The 17,159-nt window shown below is 36.7% G+C and overlaps 1 protein-coding gene across 2 annotated transcripts; it reads left to right on the top strand.

The window, feature by feature from the left end:
- Positions 1–1,546: 1,546 nt before the first annotated feature.
- Positions 1,547–17,112, top strand: LOC112049352 (AAC-rich mRNA clone AAC11 protein). Of its 2 annotated transcripts, XM_024087209.2 has the most exons (14): positions 1,547–1,905; positions 3,128–3,434; positions 4,058–4,117; positions 5,602–5,655; positions 6,551–6,604; positions 7,029–7,175; positions 7,750–7,804; positions 8,601–8,666; positions 9,389–9,470; positions 9,771–9,842; positions 11,038–11,180; positions 12,130–12,477; positions 12,858–13,412; positions 14,076–17,112. In XM_024087209.2, exons 1-14 carry the CDS (start codon positions 1,762–1,764, stop codon positions 14,089–14,091), a joined length of 2,103 nt encoding a protein of 700 aa, XP_023942977.2. In that variant the 5' UTR covers positions 1,547–1,761; the 3' UTR covers positions 14,092–17,112. The 2 variants fall into 2 exon arrangements, with proteins under 2 accessions (XP_023942977.2, XP_023942978.2); XM_024087210.2 differs by lacking the exon at positions 8,601–8,666.
- Positions 17,113–17,159: the final 47 nt, after the last annotated feature.

The following is a 17,159-nucleotide window of genomic DNA, read 5'->3' as shown; positions in this document are numbered from 1 at the left end:
CTTGTTACTTTAGCGGATAAATAATCCTACTAAAACAAAAAAACATTATGTTTTTAAAATAAGGATTAAAATCAGGGACTCACTCACGCATGCTTCAGTACGATATTTGGAGTATTAAGTGTATACTGCGTTAAAAAATCGGTCTTATGTTTGATAAGGTAAAGACAATTTTTCTTCGGCAACGGGACGTCACTCACACATTCTTAAACGAACGCGTCCGGGAACGCGTCTCGCGATGTTTTGACTGTTGGAGAATGAAGTGTTTATTGCGTTGAAAAACCGGTCTTATGTCTAGACAACAAAATCTATTTTCTTTCGGCATTGATAGAAGTCTCTCACTCACACATTACTAATCGAACGCGTCTCTGTGAACAATTTTCAAGCCTCCCACCCACTCTAAGTCACCTAGTGAGTTTTCATTTTACGGTTATTATGACGGAGTTTTGTGTTTTGAACTAACTTTGTCCGCGGTAGTGGACTATACATATTTGGACATTGAAGTGCATAGGCCGGTAGCGGATTGATGTGGCCTGCAGACGGATGAACACATTGAAACACTCCATTTTCGACCTCCACATATCACACATAACCTACTCTTCATATAACTCGTCAGCTAGGGCCAACCAACCTAGGTCAACTATCGACCTTGATCGTAAGTAATTCATTGCCTATCTGACCAACTCTTTGAAGGCTCTCGTTTCTTTGGTCAGCTGTTAGTCAAGTTACGCAATCGTTTGGTTGGTCAGCCCGCGCGTTGCCTGAGTGCCCCTTCAGGGACACGAAAACTTATCGTTTGACTCGCTTTGAATTGTTGCATCAGATGACCCAGAACTTTTGGCATCGTTGGTCTCTGGAGTATTTGTATCTTTTGCAGCAGCGCGTGAAGTGGACTGACAAATCGGTCTCCTAATGTTAGTGACCTTATACTGGTCAAGGACTCGAATTTGCTACCGAGGTATTGGCGTATTGTTAAACTGATGATTGGACGGAATTGAGTGCCTCGCGTAGCTGAGGTCATGGTGGAAGATTTGTTGTTGCATTTCGGGCCGTGTCATCATTGGCGCGATTGCCCATTGAATAGCAAATCTGATGTCGTAGATCCGCAGGCGGGGGTATGTTTACGCTAAAACTAAAGCCTGCCTACCGCCGCCTTGAAAGTGTGCGCGCTTCGGCACGGCCAGTTTGCAGCGCAAGCGCCCCGCAGTCGTTTCGTTACTTATAGCTTAGGGCGAAGCGACGTCTACTCGAGCGACTGGACTAGACTAGGCCGCCAATATGGACGTTTTTGTAGCCTACTTTGACGAAGTTAAGCGCGCGTATTTACTTAGCATCCTGTCAGGGCATTGCTAATAATACATAATATTACATTCTAATATTAAGAAATAAAATATATTATGTACATTTCATTGAACAAAATTAATTATATTTATAACTTTAGTTCAGAGGGTAATTAAATAGATGGCGTTACTGCGAACAGTACGACACAAAAAAACGAAGTTGGCTCTGTTTACCTTATGTTATAATTTACTCTTTGCTTTTGATCGTTTTGAGTTTTGACGTCGTGCTGTGGTCAATCAAATTTGAAAATTCTTCAAAAAGGAATATTTTTAATTTTTCAGCGCTGATAAACAATTTTATTTAATTAATCTCTTTCAATATTATTTTTAAAAGTGTCGTTAAGCGATATAATAACATAAGTTACAAAATCAGTGAATCTGGTCAATATCAATTTGCCACACAAATTTGTGTACGCCTGTTAAAATGGCTGAAAATCTGGAATCAATTTCTAATAAAAACAATGAGCTGGTAAAGGCAGTCCAACATTGGAAAATGGTGGCGGCTCAAAAGGATAATGAGAATCTACAACTGAAGAAGGAAGTAACTGACCTGAGGTTCAAACTTTCTGTAAGTGTGTCTTTGCTTTCTAAATGCCCTAATATTTTTAACCGACTTTCAAAAAGAAGGAGTTTCTATGTTCGACTCATCGGCTGTATGTATGTTTATTATCTTTCTCTGGAGACATTTCATTGGTGTTCTGATCAAAATATCTTAGGAAAACCAATTATGTAAGTATAATCTATTGGTCTAGAATCTGGCATAAGATTTGTTATTTATTAATGATAAGAAATAAATGATAGACAGTATTCACATTTACAATTACAAATCATTATCAACCCATATTAGGCTCACTGCCAAGCTCGAGTCTCCTCTCAAAATGAGAGGGCCAATAGTCTACCACGCTGGCCCAATGCGGATTGGCAGACTTCACACACGCAGAGAATTAAGAAAATTCTCTGGTGTGCAGGTTTCCTCACAATGTTTTTCCTTCACCGTTTGAAACACGTGATATTTAATTTATAGTTGCACACAACTGAAAAGTTGGATGCTGACGCATGCCTTGGACCAGATTCGAACCCACACCCTCTGGTATTGGAGGCAGAGGTCATATCCACTGGGTTATAACAGCTATTTGTTTTTATCACTATAATAAAACAGATGAGATGAGTGTGTATAAATATCTTATGCCAGATATCATTCTTTAATATGATTTGGTTCTAGAAATTAGAAAGTAGTCTTGACTTTTTGTAAATGTTATGCCAAAGATGTTCAGTACTCTGTTTGTTTTGAGTTCCATTTTTAACTATAAAATTCATTCAATCTCAATCTAACATCTTTATGTTCCTGTGAAATTCTAATACAATCATAATCATGCATCATTAACAGCTGATGGATGCCCACTGCTGGACATAGGCCTCTTGCATAGCTTTCAAACTCCACCACCATCCAGTGGTTCCCTGCAACTCGCTTGATGTCTTTGGACTTTGGTTCTTGTATGGATCTCCTTATTTCTGAATTGATGACATAGAAACACCAAGCTCTCCATCGCCCGCTGAGTGACTTTGAGCCTTCATATGAGGCTTAATACAATAAATAGTAAAAAAACCACAGAGAGTTAACAATTGTATGCAGAATTGTATTTTGCATTCTTTATAGGATATTTAGGCTAGTGGTTCTTGCAGTACCCCACAGTTGAGCCCAGCAACAGCTTAATAGAATAAATATGAGTAAATTTATATAGTATATATTTGAAAAACACATTTAGTTACTGGCATGTTCTATAATACAGAGACTCCAGATTACAAAAGCAGATTTCTTCAGAAAACTCAACTCTTCAATGCAAACACAAAGCGAGGAGGCTTTGTCACTACTTGTGCAGACCTCGGACTCAGTAGCCAAAATGTGGAAATTGGTGAAGGACTTCACGCTCGCTATACAGGAGACTGAGTCCACATTGCCAAGATGGAGCAGCTTGAGCAAATCACCTCGCAGTACACCTGGGAAAGTCCAGAAAGTGAAGCCGATGATGGGTGGAACACATCTGCAGCCGGTGGTGGCTCTGCATAGGAATGAGCGCATGTCTACTCCACGTACCCGTAAGTGCTCTAATCCTCTTATATTTAGGGCTGGATTCAACCAAAGATTTTATAAAATAGACATAGACATGTCACAAGTGCATCAAAACAGAGGCAAACACAAGCGGCTAATTGTCTCAGTGTCATTGAGTGGAATATATTAAGAAAGTTATAAGGACAAACAGACGAAAATTTTGTATAAGTATTGTAATGCTTAAATCTATCAATGTTTATAAATATAGCCATTAAACTTTAAACTCAATTAAGGTTGCCAAAATTGTAATGTGCTTATAAGGGGTTTTGTGATGATAAGAATTTATGTAATGTAGTTTTTTGTGACACAGAGCCTCGTAGACTGCAAGACCCAATTCAATTGCCCATGCCTTGCCCTGCCTTTATTTAACTCTACAAATATGAACTGTAAAAGTTAAAGTTTACTTACAAGAAAATTAATTGGAATTTTAGGGTTCTGTGGATAACAAGGAACCCTTTCTTCTTTTCTTCAAGAAAAAAGAAAGAAGAACATGAAACCCACACAATTTCATCTGTCTGTTTCTCTGTTTCTTGTGTTTCTCTGGACCAGTGTGGTCAGACACACACTTGGCTGGTTTTTGTTTGTTAAGATCATTTACTGTTACTTCCAGGTACCACAAACAGGATGTCTACAGGTGGTAGGAGGCCTCCACTTGTGCATCCTATGCAAGGTAATATTATCTTATGGTTAAAACAATGAATGCTCAGAACGCGTCATGGCTTTTCTTTATTGCCACATCGCATGGAGATTGAATAGCATGTCAGCCACGACGCGAATATCGATATTGGGTGTTTCTGTGATTGCCACAACGCGTCATGTGCGTTTTCAAGTAGATGTTTTACTGTGACCACAACGCGTTATGAGCATTGTTAAAATTAAAACATAATTTCAGTTGTGCTAAAATACACTTAGGGTTCTCAAAATGGTTAAGTTAGGCTTATTATTTTCATTAATAATTTATTTTTCCACAGACTTTTGGTTAACCGAACCCATTTCACGTACCCCCATAACACAAATTTCGCCATGTGGATGTTTTACTGTGACCACAACGCGATATGAGCTATTTTTCCACTCACTGAGCGTTTCGATCTTTGAGCGTAAATATTGGTAAAATTAAAACATAATTTCAGTTACATAGTTACAATACACTTAGGGTTGTCAAACTGGTTAGGTTAGGCTTATTATTTTTATTAATAATTTATTTCTCCACAGACTTTTGGTTAACGGAACCCATTTTGCGTACCCATCACATCTTATGTATTGAATGTATTACATTTCCGATTGTAATTTAGGAATCGTATAGATTTCCTTAAAATGTGTTTAGTATAATGTATTTTACAAATATTCGGGCTATTTTAGGAACAATATAGGAACATGTCTTCTGTCTCATATGACAGCTTACACACACATATCTGTACAACTGATAACATATATAAATGCGAAAGTTAAGAAAGAAAAGAAAAGCGCATCTCTAAATATAGGACACTGCTTGACATTCAAAGTTAGGAAGGTATGAAAGAAGTTTATAGTTAGTAAAGGTCAGCTAAGAACAGATTTTGTTACACGGCCGGATTAAGGAGGTCTAATGACAGACAAAGTCACAGGTGTCCTCTAGTATTGTTATTGTATATAACAATACTAGAGGACACCTGCCTAATTATCCAAATTAATGCTTAGTTTTTTTAAATAGGTTTGTAGATTTAACGAAAAAAAATAGTTCAAATATTTAATAGCTACAATTTTAGATAACATTGTTCGAACCCTCTTCACGCCATTTCAACTCGCAGTTCTCCGGTTTTTATGTTAATCAAAGGCATTCCAAGTGAAAAATCGCCTGTCATATATTTTCAAAAAAGGAGTGCTAACAAAATATCTACCTATTTATTTATTTATTTATTTGGTCCACCAGTGACTGTCGCAGCATTTACACAAATACAATCTAAAAAAAAACACAAACACAAGGCTCTGCACAATCAAATGAAGGTAGACACGGCATGCACATTTCCGTAATATTAAAATAAATTGACGATTACATTAAATCAGTTTACATAAGAAAAAAAATACATTTTACAGTAACAAGAAAAGGAAACATTTTACCTATAATCATTTTAGGTGGATAACTATAGTTATACCAGCAATTTCTGTTGTTTCCAGATCAATCGAATGAAAACATTCCAGCGAGTGCTGTGCCCCTGCATATGTTGCAAGGTAGATGATTTTATTATTTACTTTACCTCATAATCACTACACACTTCAATATCACGTTGCATAATATAATCTGTGATGATAATAGATTTATTTCATCTACTCTCATTTGTGATAGGTTTAGATATTTTTTGGAGAGTTATTAAATTTAAAATTTTTATACCAATTTACAAATCTTGTAAGTGTACAAATTTTAAAATAGTACATTTCAGTTTCATATATTTTTGTGCAGGACATTTTTTTGAAATCTGGTCATCTTAATGAAAGAAAAATAATTATTGCAGTCAAAGCTCCTTTTACAAAACGAATAAAACATTATTTATGAAAATAGTATCATTGGTAAATAGTTTTGGTAATTTAATTTGTAATGTTTAACAAAAATCAGATCTTTAAAATCTTAATTACAGCAGCTACAGCAATAAAAAAACTGATTTGAGGTGGAAATATTTGAAACATCAGAAAAAAAATATAACTTGGTCACCCGAGACATTTTTTAAAACATTTTTTATGTGTGGTTAACATTAAGTAATTATTTATGTTATTGAGGAGCAGAGCTATCAGTTTTGGTATAAATAAGAGTGTATTTGGTGACTTGAGCTCAGTTGTTTGTTAGTCAGCGTAGACACCGTCACGCTGCGAGTCGCGTTAGTGATTTTGTGCAATGATGTTTTTTGTTGTAATTATTGTTATCATATCATAAATTCTTGAGGCATTCTGAATGTTTTAAACCTCAAGGTGTTTCCTCTACCGCAAAATAATGGTACAATCTCTGTCGCTACTACCCATCATGTCACAATCCATTAGTTACAAGTTAATTCCAAAAACGTAGTGCTAACAAAATATCTATCTATTTTAGATGGGTAACTATAGTTTTACCAACAATTTCTGTTGTTTCCAGATCAACCGAATGCAAGTATTCCAGCGAGGGCGGTGCCCCTGCATATGTTGCAAGGTATACGATTTTATTATTTACTTTAACCTCATTCGAAATGTTGAAATGTTCATAGATATTTACTGCATCTTGGCAATCTATGCAAGTATTATAAGTATGACTTGTCTGTCTGTTTCTGTAGCTTCTAAAATTATGGACCGATTATGATACAGTATCAATACTATGCCAATCCGAAAAAATCGGCGTGTGCAAGAAAAAATAAACATACGTGTCGAATTGAGAAATTTCTCATTTTATTGATGTCAGTTAAAAATTCGTGTGTGAGTGGCCGGAGAGTTTCCAAATTATTTATTTTAACGAGCATATTTAGCGCTTGTTATTTGAGTTCCTTTATTAATTACTTCAGTATGCAATTTGAAATTTTAAGATTTTCGCGCATCGGGTTTGTTGTTTTTTTTTTAAATAATAATTTGTTTTTACATAGTTTACGTCCCGTTGACTCGTATCGACGCGAGGCGCCCCGCTGACGTGGCGAGTCCCTCCGGAGGCGCCGAGCCCGGAGCCGACGCTGAGGAGGACGAAGATAACTCCGGCAACGGCTCCAACAGTGCACCTGACTCTGCATCAGATGGTGAATTACTTTAAAACTTAATAATTTCTTGATGGGGAACCAAACCCCCCCCCCCCCCCCCACATCTACTAAAGCCATACTCGATAGTCGATGTGCTCAAAAAAGGGTAGAAATCGCTAGTCATTTTAGAAGCTTAGTCAGTTTAAACTCAAATATTCCGTAAGAAACCGGCAACATTGGGACGTTTTCAAAGTTTTTCTAAGGTATTAAAGTTTCCAAAGATCCTTTTAACGCTGGCGTCTGTCGAGTCTCGAAAGTCAAAGTCATAGTGGCCTTAATTTACAAGCACTTTTAAAACGTCGTTTTATATTATGAGGTAATGGTGGTTATTAAAGTTACGAGGGTTTCAAACGCGTCCTAACTCGAGAGTTTCACGCACAAGATGCGTTTGTGAATTTGTTTTTCCTTAGAATTAAAAAACAAATTAATTTATCCATTAGGATGCTTAAATTGAGATTGTAGTCAAGGGTTAACTTGTAAAGAATTTAAAAAAAAAAAATAATTTGTAAAAATTATTAATTTATGCATTAGGATGCATAAATGAATTTGTTTTTAAATTAAATGTTTGTTTCAGCGGGCAGTGAAGGCTCTAACGGCTCTGCATCTGATCAGGAAGAGTTGGACTCGGAGTAAGTTTTGTACTATAGCTTAGCAAGTTCGTTGATCATGATATGCGGGCGACGGGAGGGGAAGGACGGCGCGGTTATGAAGTTGCGCGCGGGCATCGCTACCCTTTCCCGGCCCGCGCGGACCACGAACGTGTTACGAACGAATTTGCCAAGCTATAAGTTAACTCTTGCCTGTGGATCCGCGCGTGTTATTGCACATCACCCGGAACACTGGGTATTCCAAAGATTTTATACTACTAGATATGTCACTATGGCGAGACAAAGAGATATTTATTCTCTGTGCCTAACTCAGAATAAGTACTCCACGAGAAATGTTGGCGAATCGACCATAACCCGTACGTCCAGCGACGCACCCACCAGACGCCTCTGTCCAACTAGTCAGGGATCCTTACAACATTTTGTACACCTGATTACTAACAAGCATATTTTTCGTGAGTAACTTCATCTCGATGAGACAATCAACTTTTTTATTTACAAAAATTTTTGATTCTGGTAGCTAACTGAGTTACCAGGAAATGAACATTTCATAGCGTCGGTACGAGATAATGTACCACAAAATTTGTAGGACATTGTATTAATTAGTCAACAGTAAAAAAACACCTGGTTAGTAACAACTTTTGTTACTCTACCCTCCTCTCAACTTGTATTAATAATGAGGTTATTAAAAATTGTTACTAACCAGCTTTTTTTTTACTGTTGCTTAATTAATAGTTATACAATTTAACAGCCACATTGTTGCGTTTGCAATAAATAGAAAAATATAACTTAAATGAAGTAAAACAGACATTTATTTCAGCCAAGAGACCCAAGGATTAGAGGCTGTCCTAGAGGAGGTGGAGATGGACGTAGAGAATCCGCAAAGGTGAATATATTATGACGTGACGAGTAGCAGCGACAATGTATCATTAAATTGTGGTAAAGGAAATATCTCGAGCAGGTCTCAGGACTTGTGACCTTGGGTGTAGGTTTAAGGGGTCCCTTTAGAGTTCATTGACACTCACCTCCCTTGCCCGACATGCCATGCTAAACAACTTATGATCAATAATTACAATAGAACATTATCACTAACGCGACTAGCAGCGTGACGGTGTCTACGCTGCTTAACAAACAACTGAGCTCAAGTCAACAAAAACCCTCTTATTACCTTCACTGTTGCAACAACTTCGTACAAATACATCCCCTCCACAATAATATAAATAATGAATGTTATAATTTGGCAACTTCGTTCATAACACTCCCGGTGGTCCGCGCGGGCCGGGGGTGTGTAGCGATGAATGAAAACCCCACGGCTTATGCACCTCACTTCCTCGCACGCACAATTTCATAACCGCGCACAAAACGCCGCCACACGCCACTCGCGCGATTATGATACTGCATATATGGTTTAAAACGGTAGCAGTCACCGGCCACAAGTGTCGACCACCGGCCACAAGTGGCTGTCGCGCGCTTCAGTTACTTTTGTGGCCCCTTCTTGCTTCTTGTGGCGGCGTTTGTGGCTGACGTGTGTGGCGACACTAAGGAGATCTGGCCCGGTAGTTGGGCGTTACAATAGGCTGATAATGCAGAGAATGTGTCGTTCTACAGTTCCCACATGGAAGCGACGCCGGCCGCAGGCGCTAGCTGGCGTTTGGATGTGTCCAGTGTAGATGTAGACAACTCTAATACGGTTGGTACACGATATTATAATTATTATAATCAAGTCAAGCTTCGCTTTGAATATATTTAATAATTTGTGCTATTTATTTTCGTTGTAATGGGATAAAAATATAATTATATAAATGACAGTGCGATATACATAAAAAAAATCTCGTTATTTCTTGGCGCGCATGGCCGTTATTTAGGTTTCATTTTAATTATGTATATAAAAAAATATCTATGTATTACGAGTATGTACTAATATTTGGATGTTCTTACTTGATCTATCGTTTTGAATTTAATTATTAAATGAATATATTTCTGTTATTAGAACAATTTGGGGACCCCGACTACTGTATCTGACAATGAGCCAATGCCGGGCCCCAGTCAACTCAATCTGCAGGTAATATTAGTTTATAATGTTTATTTATTCAATTCTTAAATATAATAAGAAAGTAGAAATTAAGCCACTGCACTTGGAATTTGAATGTTTAGTAAGTTTCAGAATCATTTATTCGGATGTCGCTATTTCGAGATCTAGACCAGACATTTTCCTTTTGTCCAAACAAACTAAGCAAATAGTACTTGTAGTGCTTACTATGCCGTGGGAGACTAACATTCCGAAGGACTACAGTATAAAAGTGAATAAATATTATGAACTAACTAAAAATGGCTATGTAGTTAGTCTGTACGCCGTAGAAGTAGGTGCGAGAGGATCACCAGCAAAATCTCTCTATAACTTGCTTAAAAACCTTGGCCTCTCTAGAAGTGCAGCTGGTTCTATATTAGAACGGGTATCCAAAGCTGCTCTAATAATAAATAATGAGGAGGGGAGTGTTGATCGATCGCCAAGGAAGTCCTTAACCCTACATCCAGCGATCACAAGTCCGGGACTCTGCTCGGAGTTCTTCTCTCTACCACGCGATGGACCCGGCACCCGCACGGTTAATCCATGGAATGCTAAGATATTCGTCTCTTGTATACTAGAAATATAGGAGAAAAGTTATGTAGATAATTGCAAGATCTAGAATTTGGTCTTGAGTATTTTTATCATGAAATTAACCTTTTACTCGAATATTCCAAAATACCTATTTCTCCAAACATTGATTTCACAAAAAACGTAAAACAGAACTTTTCACATTTTAATTCTAACGATATGTTTGATGTTACGTCACAGAGTAACCAGAGTGAGTCTTTACATGCTGCGTGCTAAACCCATTTGCGGTGACACCCATAAAAAAAACAAAAGTCGCGCGTCTCCTTGACAACCAAACTTTTTTCATAATTTGTATTTCAAAATTTAACACTAATAACAATTACGGAAGTTCATATAATAATCAATAATAACCAATAAAAAAATACTCCATCTAATTTCTTTAGTGTTTGAGAACAGTTTTTAAAATATTTAATAACAATAGGACGCCATTTTTCTTGAATAATATTGATAATTGATTGAAAAAAGATGCGAAGCTTCGTGTCGTACTGACTCGAGAATGTATTCGTTTTTGAATTTGCTATTTGTGACGGGTACGACACCGTAGTGTTCCGTGCGCTCCATCTGCCTATTATTGATTAATCTGTGTGTTACGTATGTACAGGTGCAGATCCCGGAGAGCCCCGTGTGCGAGTTCACGCCCACCGTGCGGCGCCGCAAGCGCACGGTGGCGCTCTCGCCGCGCCCCTCGCCGCGCTCCCCGCACGCCTCCCCGCGCCCCGCCCCGCGCCCCGCCCGCCGCCTCAGGTACCTACCGCCTGTATAGTTAGGGGTTCATCATCATTCAGCTCACTGTTGAGTAGGAGTCTTCTCTCTAGAATGAGAGAGGTTAGGCTAATAGTGCACCACGCTGGCCCAATGCGGGGTGGCAGACTTAAGATCTAAAAAATCAGGTCTGTTAGAGATATGTGATATTTGATTTCTCAAAAGGCACATAACCGGAAATATGAAGGTGCATGCTCAGGACCGTATTCGAGCCTGCGCCTTCCGAGACAAAAGTAGGGGTTATATCAATTGGGCTGGGTCACGTGTAACACATCAGTACAGAATTTTAGACTTTTTTAACCTTGGACTGCTACTGATAACCATGCACCATGCAAAACTCAATATTTCATTGCCCTCCACTGTTCTCTGAACCTCATGATTCAAAGATTATTTTATTATTTTACAAGTTACAAGCCCTTGACTACAATCTCACCTGATGGTAAGTGATGATGCAGTCTAAGATGGAAGCGGGCTAACTTGTTAGGACGAGGATGAAAATCCAACCTCCATTCGGTTTCTACACGACATCGTACCGGAACGCTAAATCGCTTGGCGGTACGTCTTTGGGTGGTAACTAGTCACGGCCGAAGCCTCCCACCAGCCAGACCTGGACCAATTAAGAAAATCTCAATCTGTCCAGCTGGGGATCGAACCCAGGACCTCCGTTTTATAAATCCACCGCGCATACCACTGCGCCACGGAGGTTGTCAAAAAAAAAGAAAAAGAAAGAAAAAAAATATCTTTATTGCTACATTATGCCACACATCACAATTATTTTAGAATAATACCCTGCGATATGTGGCATAACCTAGAAAAAAAACCCAGCTCAGGCGTTCCAAGTGCCGCCACGAAAACAGGCAACACAAACTCATATTCAAAGCTACATAGTGTATGCATTGGCAGTCGAAACTATATTTTAATGTATTTCCAGCAAAGAGGGCCGCATCCTCAAAGTGATGGTGGCGAAACTGCGTTTAGATGACAACGGGGACGCCACGTCGCCGAAGAGGCGGAATCTCACCGAAACGCAACCAAGGAGACCTAAACCCACCGAGGCTAAAAGACCCAATCCCACCGAAGCTCCAAGAAGGCTCAATTCCACGGAATCTCAGCAGAAGTTACACAGACCGTCTCAAGACAGCCCCATGCTGTTTGCGAGCCCCCCGATACTGTCCAAGTCGCCGATCCTCCAGTTGAGGGATCGGACCCCCACGCAGCGGTTGATGAGATTCGATGCGCCCAGCCCCAACGGTTCCACGGACTCTCGTGTTCAAGTTATGTAAGTATTTATAGTCATTGGTCATTATATTATATAATGGTGAGATTTGATTGTTTGTTTGTTACAAACAGGCTCTGAAACTATTGGATTGATTTTAGAAATCTTTTGCCATTGGTGCGTTACATTAAATGTTTTCAAATGAGTAATTGCTGAGTTTATCACCGGATCTCCACAGCAGAACTTCCAAACTATAGAAATAGTTAAACTTTTTTTAATTTCAAAATGTAAATTATTATTGCATAAAACAATTAATTCTTCTTCTTGTATAAAGATAAAAGTTGATTCAATTGGCTCCAAGCCTATAAACTGAAGCCACATGAGCCAACCTTGGACCAAGGAGGCAGTTGAGTTGAACTATATGGTGAATCATTATATTTCAGAAATACAACAATGGATCAACCTGAACCGTGTTGCTCAGGCACGGCTCGATCACGAACCATCAGCAGAAGCAACAGCCGAGAGAATCGAAAGAACTCCAACAATCATACCAATCATGGCCATCACAGTAACAATAATGGCAATCATGGCCATCACAACAGCAGTCATGACAATCAACAAGATGTCCCGACCATTCACATTACTCAGGCCAACAGAGACAGTCATAGAACCAACCCAACAAGCCAACCTAATTGTGATAAAGATAATCATTCCATCACACCTAATCACAACCAAAATAATCAAGGTCCTTCAACCAGTTCACACAGCAACCATGACAATAGCTCCATCCGAACTAAGCGACCCAATACCAGCAACGACAATCAAATGCCAAGTACTTCGAGCTTCAATTACGTAAACGAAAGTCGCAACAGTAGGCGGAGTCGCCTGAACAGTCACAATGACGTCGACAGCGACAGCAGCAACAGCGATGCGATCAGCGAGACGCGCTCGAGGCGCGCGCGGAAAGCGGTGGTTTATAAAGAAAAGCCACTCAATAGGTATGTATTTAATCATTACTTTTAATCCAAAACATGTATAGGCCTGTTATTTATTTGTTGATATCTATAATAAATACTTATAATAAATATAATAAATACTTATAATAAATCTGTAGAGAGGTCACTTCTGTACATGAAATATATTTCCAAAATAACTATTACAGGGTGATTAGTGATCGATACCGAAGCAAAAATGCAATCAGTAAAATTTTCGTCTGTATGTCTGTATGTTCGATATAGAAACAAAAACTATTCGACGGATTTTCACGAAACTTGGTACAATTATTCTTTATACTCCTGGGCAGGTTTATAGTATACTTTTCATCACGCTATGATTAATAGGAGCAGAGCAGTGAAGGGAAATGTTGGGAAAACGGGAGAAGTTACTCCATTTCTACATCAAACTCTTTGTTTAAAAAAGTAGATTTTAAATTAAGTAGTTTAATATATAATTCTTTTAAGTTATACTGATTAGGGTACGATAGGGCTGACATATTTTTTGTAAAATAAAAGTCCTTAAAAAATTCGAGATTAAAAAAAAAAAATCAATACTAAGTTGCGGGCGTCCGCTTGTAAATAATATAAATTACAATTAATAAATAAATAATTCACATTGTCAATAATTGTGTTTATCCAATTTGATCACAGTATTTTCTTTTTCAGAAAAATGCGAAGATGATCGAGCGAAATGCTATTATTTGGAATGCATTATTGAAAATAGCCATAGATCAAGTGTCTCTGATATAACCGGTTGGGACAATAAAAAAAAAAAATTGGACAGGCAAAATTTTGCTTCTATACGAGAAGGCAAATGTTTTGCTTTTGAAAGCCTTGATGCTTTAATGTTAAAATAATACTCGTATTAATAGAGCCTTATCAAAATCGGCTTTCTTTTGAAGCGAAATCGATATCGTAGCAGCGATGTCATATTGTAAGGTATGTAGTTATTTGCATTTTTTAGAATTAAAATTATCGATTGTTTACCTTTATTGTAATAGTATACCGGCTAAATTGATTATTGTCGGATTTAGGCCAACTAGTTTTAGTAGGTTTCCGTTATATCAGTGCAACTAAAGATGTTATATGTTTAAATTTTACATATTTCGTGTTTACTATACCTTCAATCGTTGTTTGTTTTTGCTATTTGAGACTGATTTTCTTTTTTTTTTTCATTTTTATTTACATTTATACTTCAATTCTTGTTATTAAGACTGATTTTTGTTATTGTTTGACATTGATTTTATACTATTAGATACGTTACTTGCGTACAAAATCATCTTAAACAGTGTTTCATACTCAGCTCACATGCACAATTTTGTTTGCTTACATTATATTATTCTGTATATTATACAGGGTGCTCGGGAGTATTTCCCATAACTCTGGGGTTATATTCTTTACCGAAAATTATTTAAAAATGTTCAAGGAATATGTGTTCTAAAATTAATATTTTCGGAGTAAATAATATTTTATTTTGTAAATAAATCTTAAAATATCATGTCCCTTATACACATCCTTATATAACTATCCTTAAAACCTTTATCTAACCTTTATCTATCCTTAAAATGTAAGGATAGATAAAGGTTAGACAGTGTGATACATAGATAGTCGGAATTATTTGAATTACTTTGTATGAAAACATAAAAAGATTTTATATTTTAGTTAAAAAAGAATAAGTTATGCAATTCGGTTCCTAAAAGTGGACTAGTTAACACCTTGAAGTTATGGAAAATACTCACGAGTACCCTGTATAGTTTTTACACTCCCTGAACACACCACTCTGTATTGTCTACAATATTATGCTTAAATAACTTTTATTGTTTACTATACGACTAAATAGAACTAAACCAATTTTTTTCGCTTCATTTTCGACGCGCTAATGCCATATCTAATAGTATAAAACCATTGTTGAAGCTTTATAAGTGGCTTAAGTTAACTTTAATTTATTTAACTTATCTTCTAGAATCTACTCAATATTATAATTTTTATGTACTCATTGTATTATTGAATTAGGTATGACCAATAGCGGCGGATCGAAAATATCGCTGTCTCTTTTTTTCCATCACAATGAAAGAGAAAGCTGTATCTACGATTCAGTATGTCGCGGTATGCATGTTAGGACCAGTGATGGCCGATAATTGTAATTGTAATGTAAATGAAAATTTTATCATACAAAACATAATTATAAAGTAAAATTTTGGCACTTTTAGTGTGACGTCACAGTCAATGACAATCCTTAGTTCTTACATTGTAATTGTTATCAATTGTAGAAATAAATTTTTCAGTACTTTTGCACTTTTGAAAAATCAAATATTTCTATATGAAAAAAAATCCATTATAAGGTAAAACTCATTTAAATTTCTTTTAAAGGGAGAGAAAAAGATCATTTTTTTCGTAGATTTCTATCGCTTGCCCAGAATAGTAATAAATGCGCCATTTGAGAAAAAAAATAACCATTTTTTATTATTTTTTATATTAAGCAGTTAAAAAATCTAAGTGTACTTTAGACCGAATGAAATAAAATATCTCTCTCTTGCTCGGTTACATACAAAACGTAACAGTCTCTCTGTCTATCTTCACTGACATAGACATGAGTTTTCTAGGTAATCCTTAACTTTTATTAATTGATATCGATATATTTCGGACCCTTATTCCATGTTAATATTGTTTATATTAAATTTGATATGAGTCAACTACCCTATTATTTAACCAAATCGTTATTTATACATGATATTACATCTCCATATACCTACTTATATACGGGGGTATACCTACCTGGGTTTCCCCTTTAAATTATTGTGTGTAAATGTTTGGTATTCCGTATTGTTTATTAGTTTTTATTAATTTAAATAATAATAATATTCTATTGATAAGTTATTTGTATTGTAGTTAATTATATGTATTATATTATAATCTAAATTCTATACATCTTTATATATTTCTTATGTGCGTGTATATGTCACTGAAATATTTCTAAACGACTGGACCATTTTTGTTAAGTTTTTCAAGCAATTGGTAGATAGTGATTCATGAGGAAGATTAAGCTGTGTTATTTTTATAGATTTTGTGTAAATAGGGCGAAATTTGACTGTAATTGTGGGAAATGTTGGAAAAGTCTTGAGAGTTTTCATCGAAAACGCTACCTAATTTAATGCTTGATGGTGAAGTTGCGGGCGTCTACTAATACCTACTACTGTAATTGTGATTTTGAAGTTTTTTTTTTTAAGAATAAATGCCATATCTTTCATATACGACCAATATCACCACCACCTCTCGGTGAAGAAGCCGGCCCCTTACCGTTGAGCTATTGAGGCTTTTTATAATTATTACATCACATCACACAGCACATTAATATATGTATAAAGGCGAAAGTTTGTGTGTAGTTGTGTATGTTTGTTCCTCCTTTATGCAGCGGCTACTGAAGCGATTTTGCTGAAATTTGGAATGGAAATAGATTTTACTCTGGATTAACACATAGGTTACTTTTCATCCCGGTAAATCCCGCGGGAAATTCAAATTTTTATAAATGTTTATTAAGTATCATCATTATCAGCCGATGGACGTCCACTGCTGCTGGACATGGGCCTACATTTTTGAACCAAAATTTCAGTGGCATTGCATTGCACTATAAATATAATAATAAATCGTTAGTTGTTTCTAGTTTGTATTATTGAATTATATTTAGTAATCTTAATCACAAAAATGTGTTTTATTTTAAATTGCGAGCTGGCCTATTCACTATTTTGGTCT

The sequence above is a fragment of the Bicyclus anynana genome, chromosome 3, assembly GCF_947172395.1.
Source record: "Bicyclus anynana chromosome 3, ilBicAnyn1.1, whole genome shotgun sequence".
Lineage (NCBI taxonomy): Eukaryota > Metazoa > Arthropoda > Insecta > Lepidoptera > Nymphalidae > Bicyclus > Bicyclus anynana.
Note: the sequence above shows the minus strand (reverse complement) of the source record. Positions and strands in the feature narration are given on the sequence as shown.

Excerpts from the sequence above, each read along its gene's own strand:
- LOC112049352 (XM_024087209.2), top strand. The coding sequence starts at position 1,762 with ATGGCTGAAAATCTGGAATCAATTTCTAATAAAAACAATGAGCTGGTA. Across the intron at positions 7,176-7,749 it reads ACCTGACTCTGCATCAGATG|CGGGCAGTGAAGGCTCTAAC; the intron begins GTGAATTACTTT and ends TGTTTGTTTCAG. Across the intron at positions 9,471-9,770 it reads ATGTAGACAACTCTAATACG|AACAATTTGGGGACCCCGAC; the intron begins GTTGGTACACGA and ends TTCTGTTATTAG.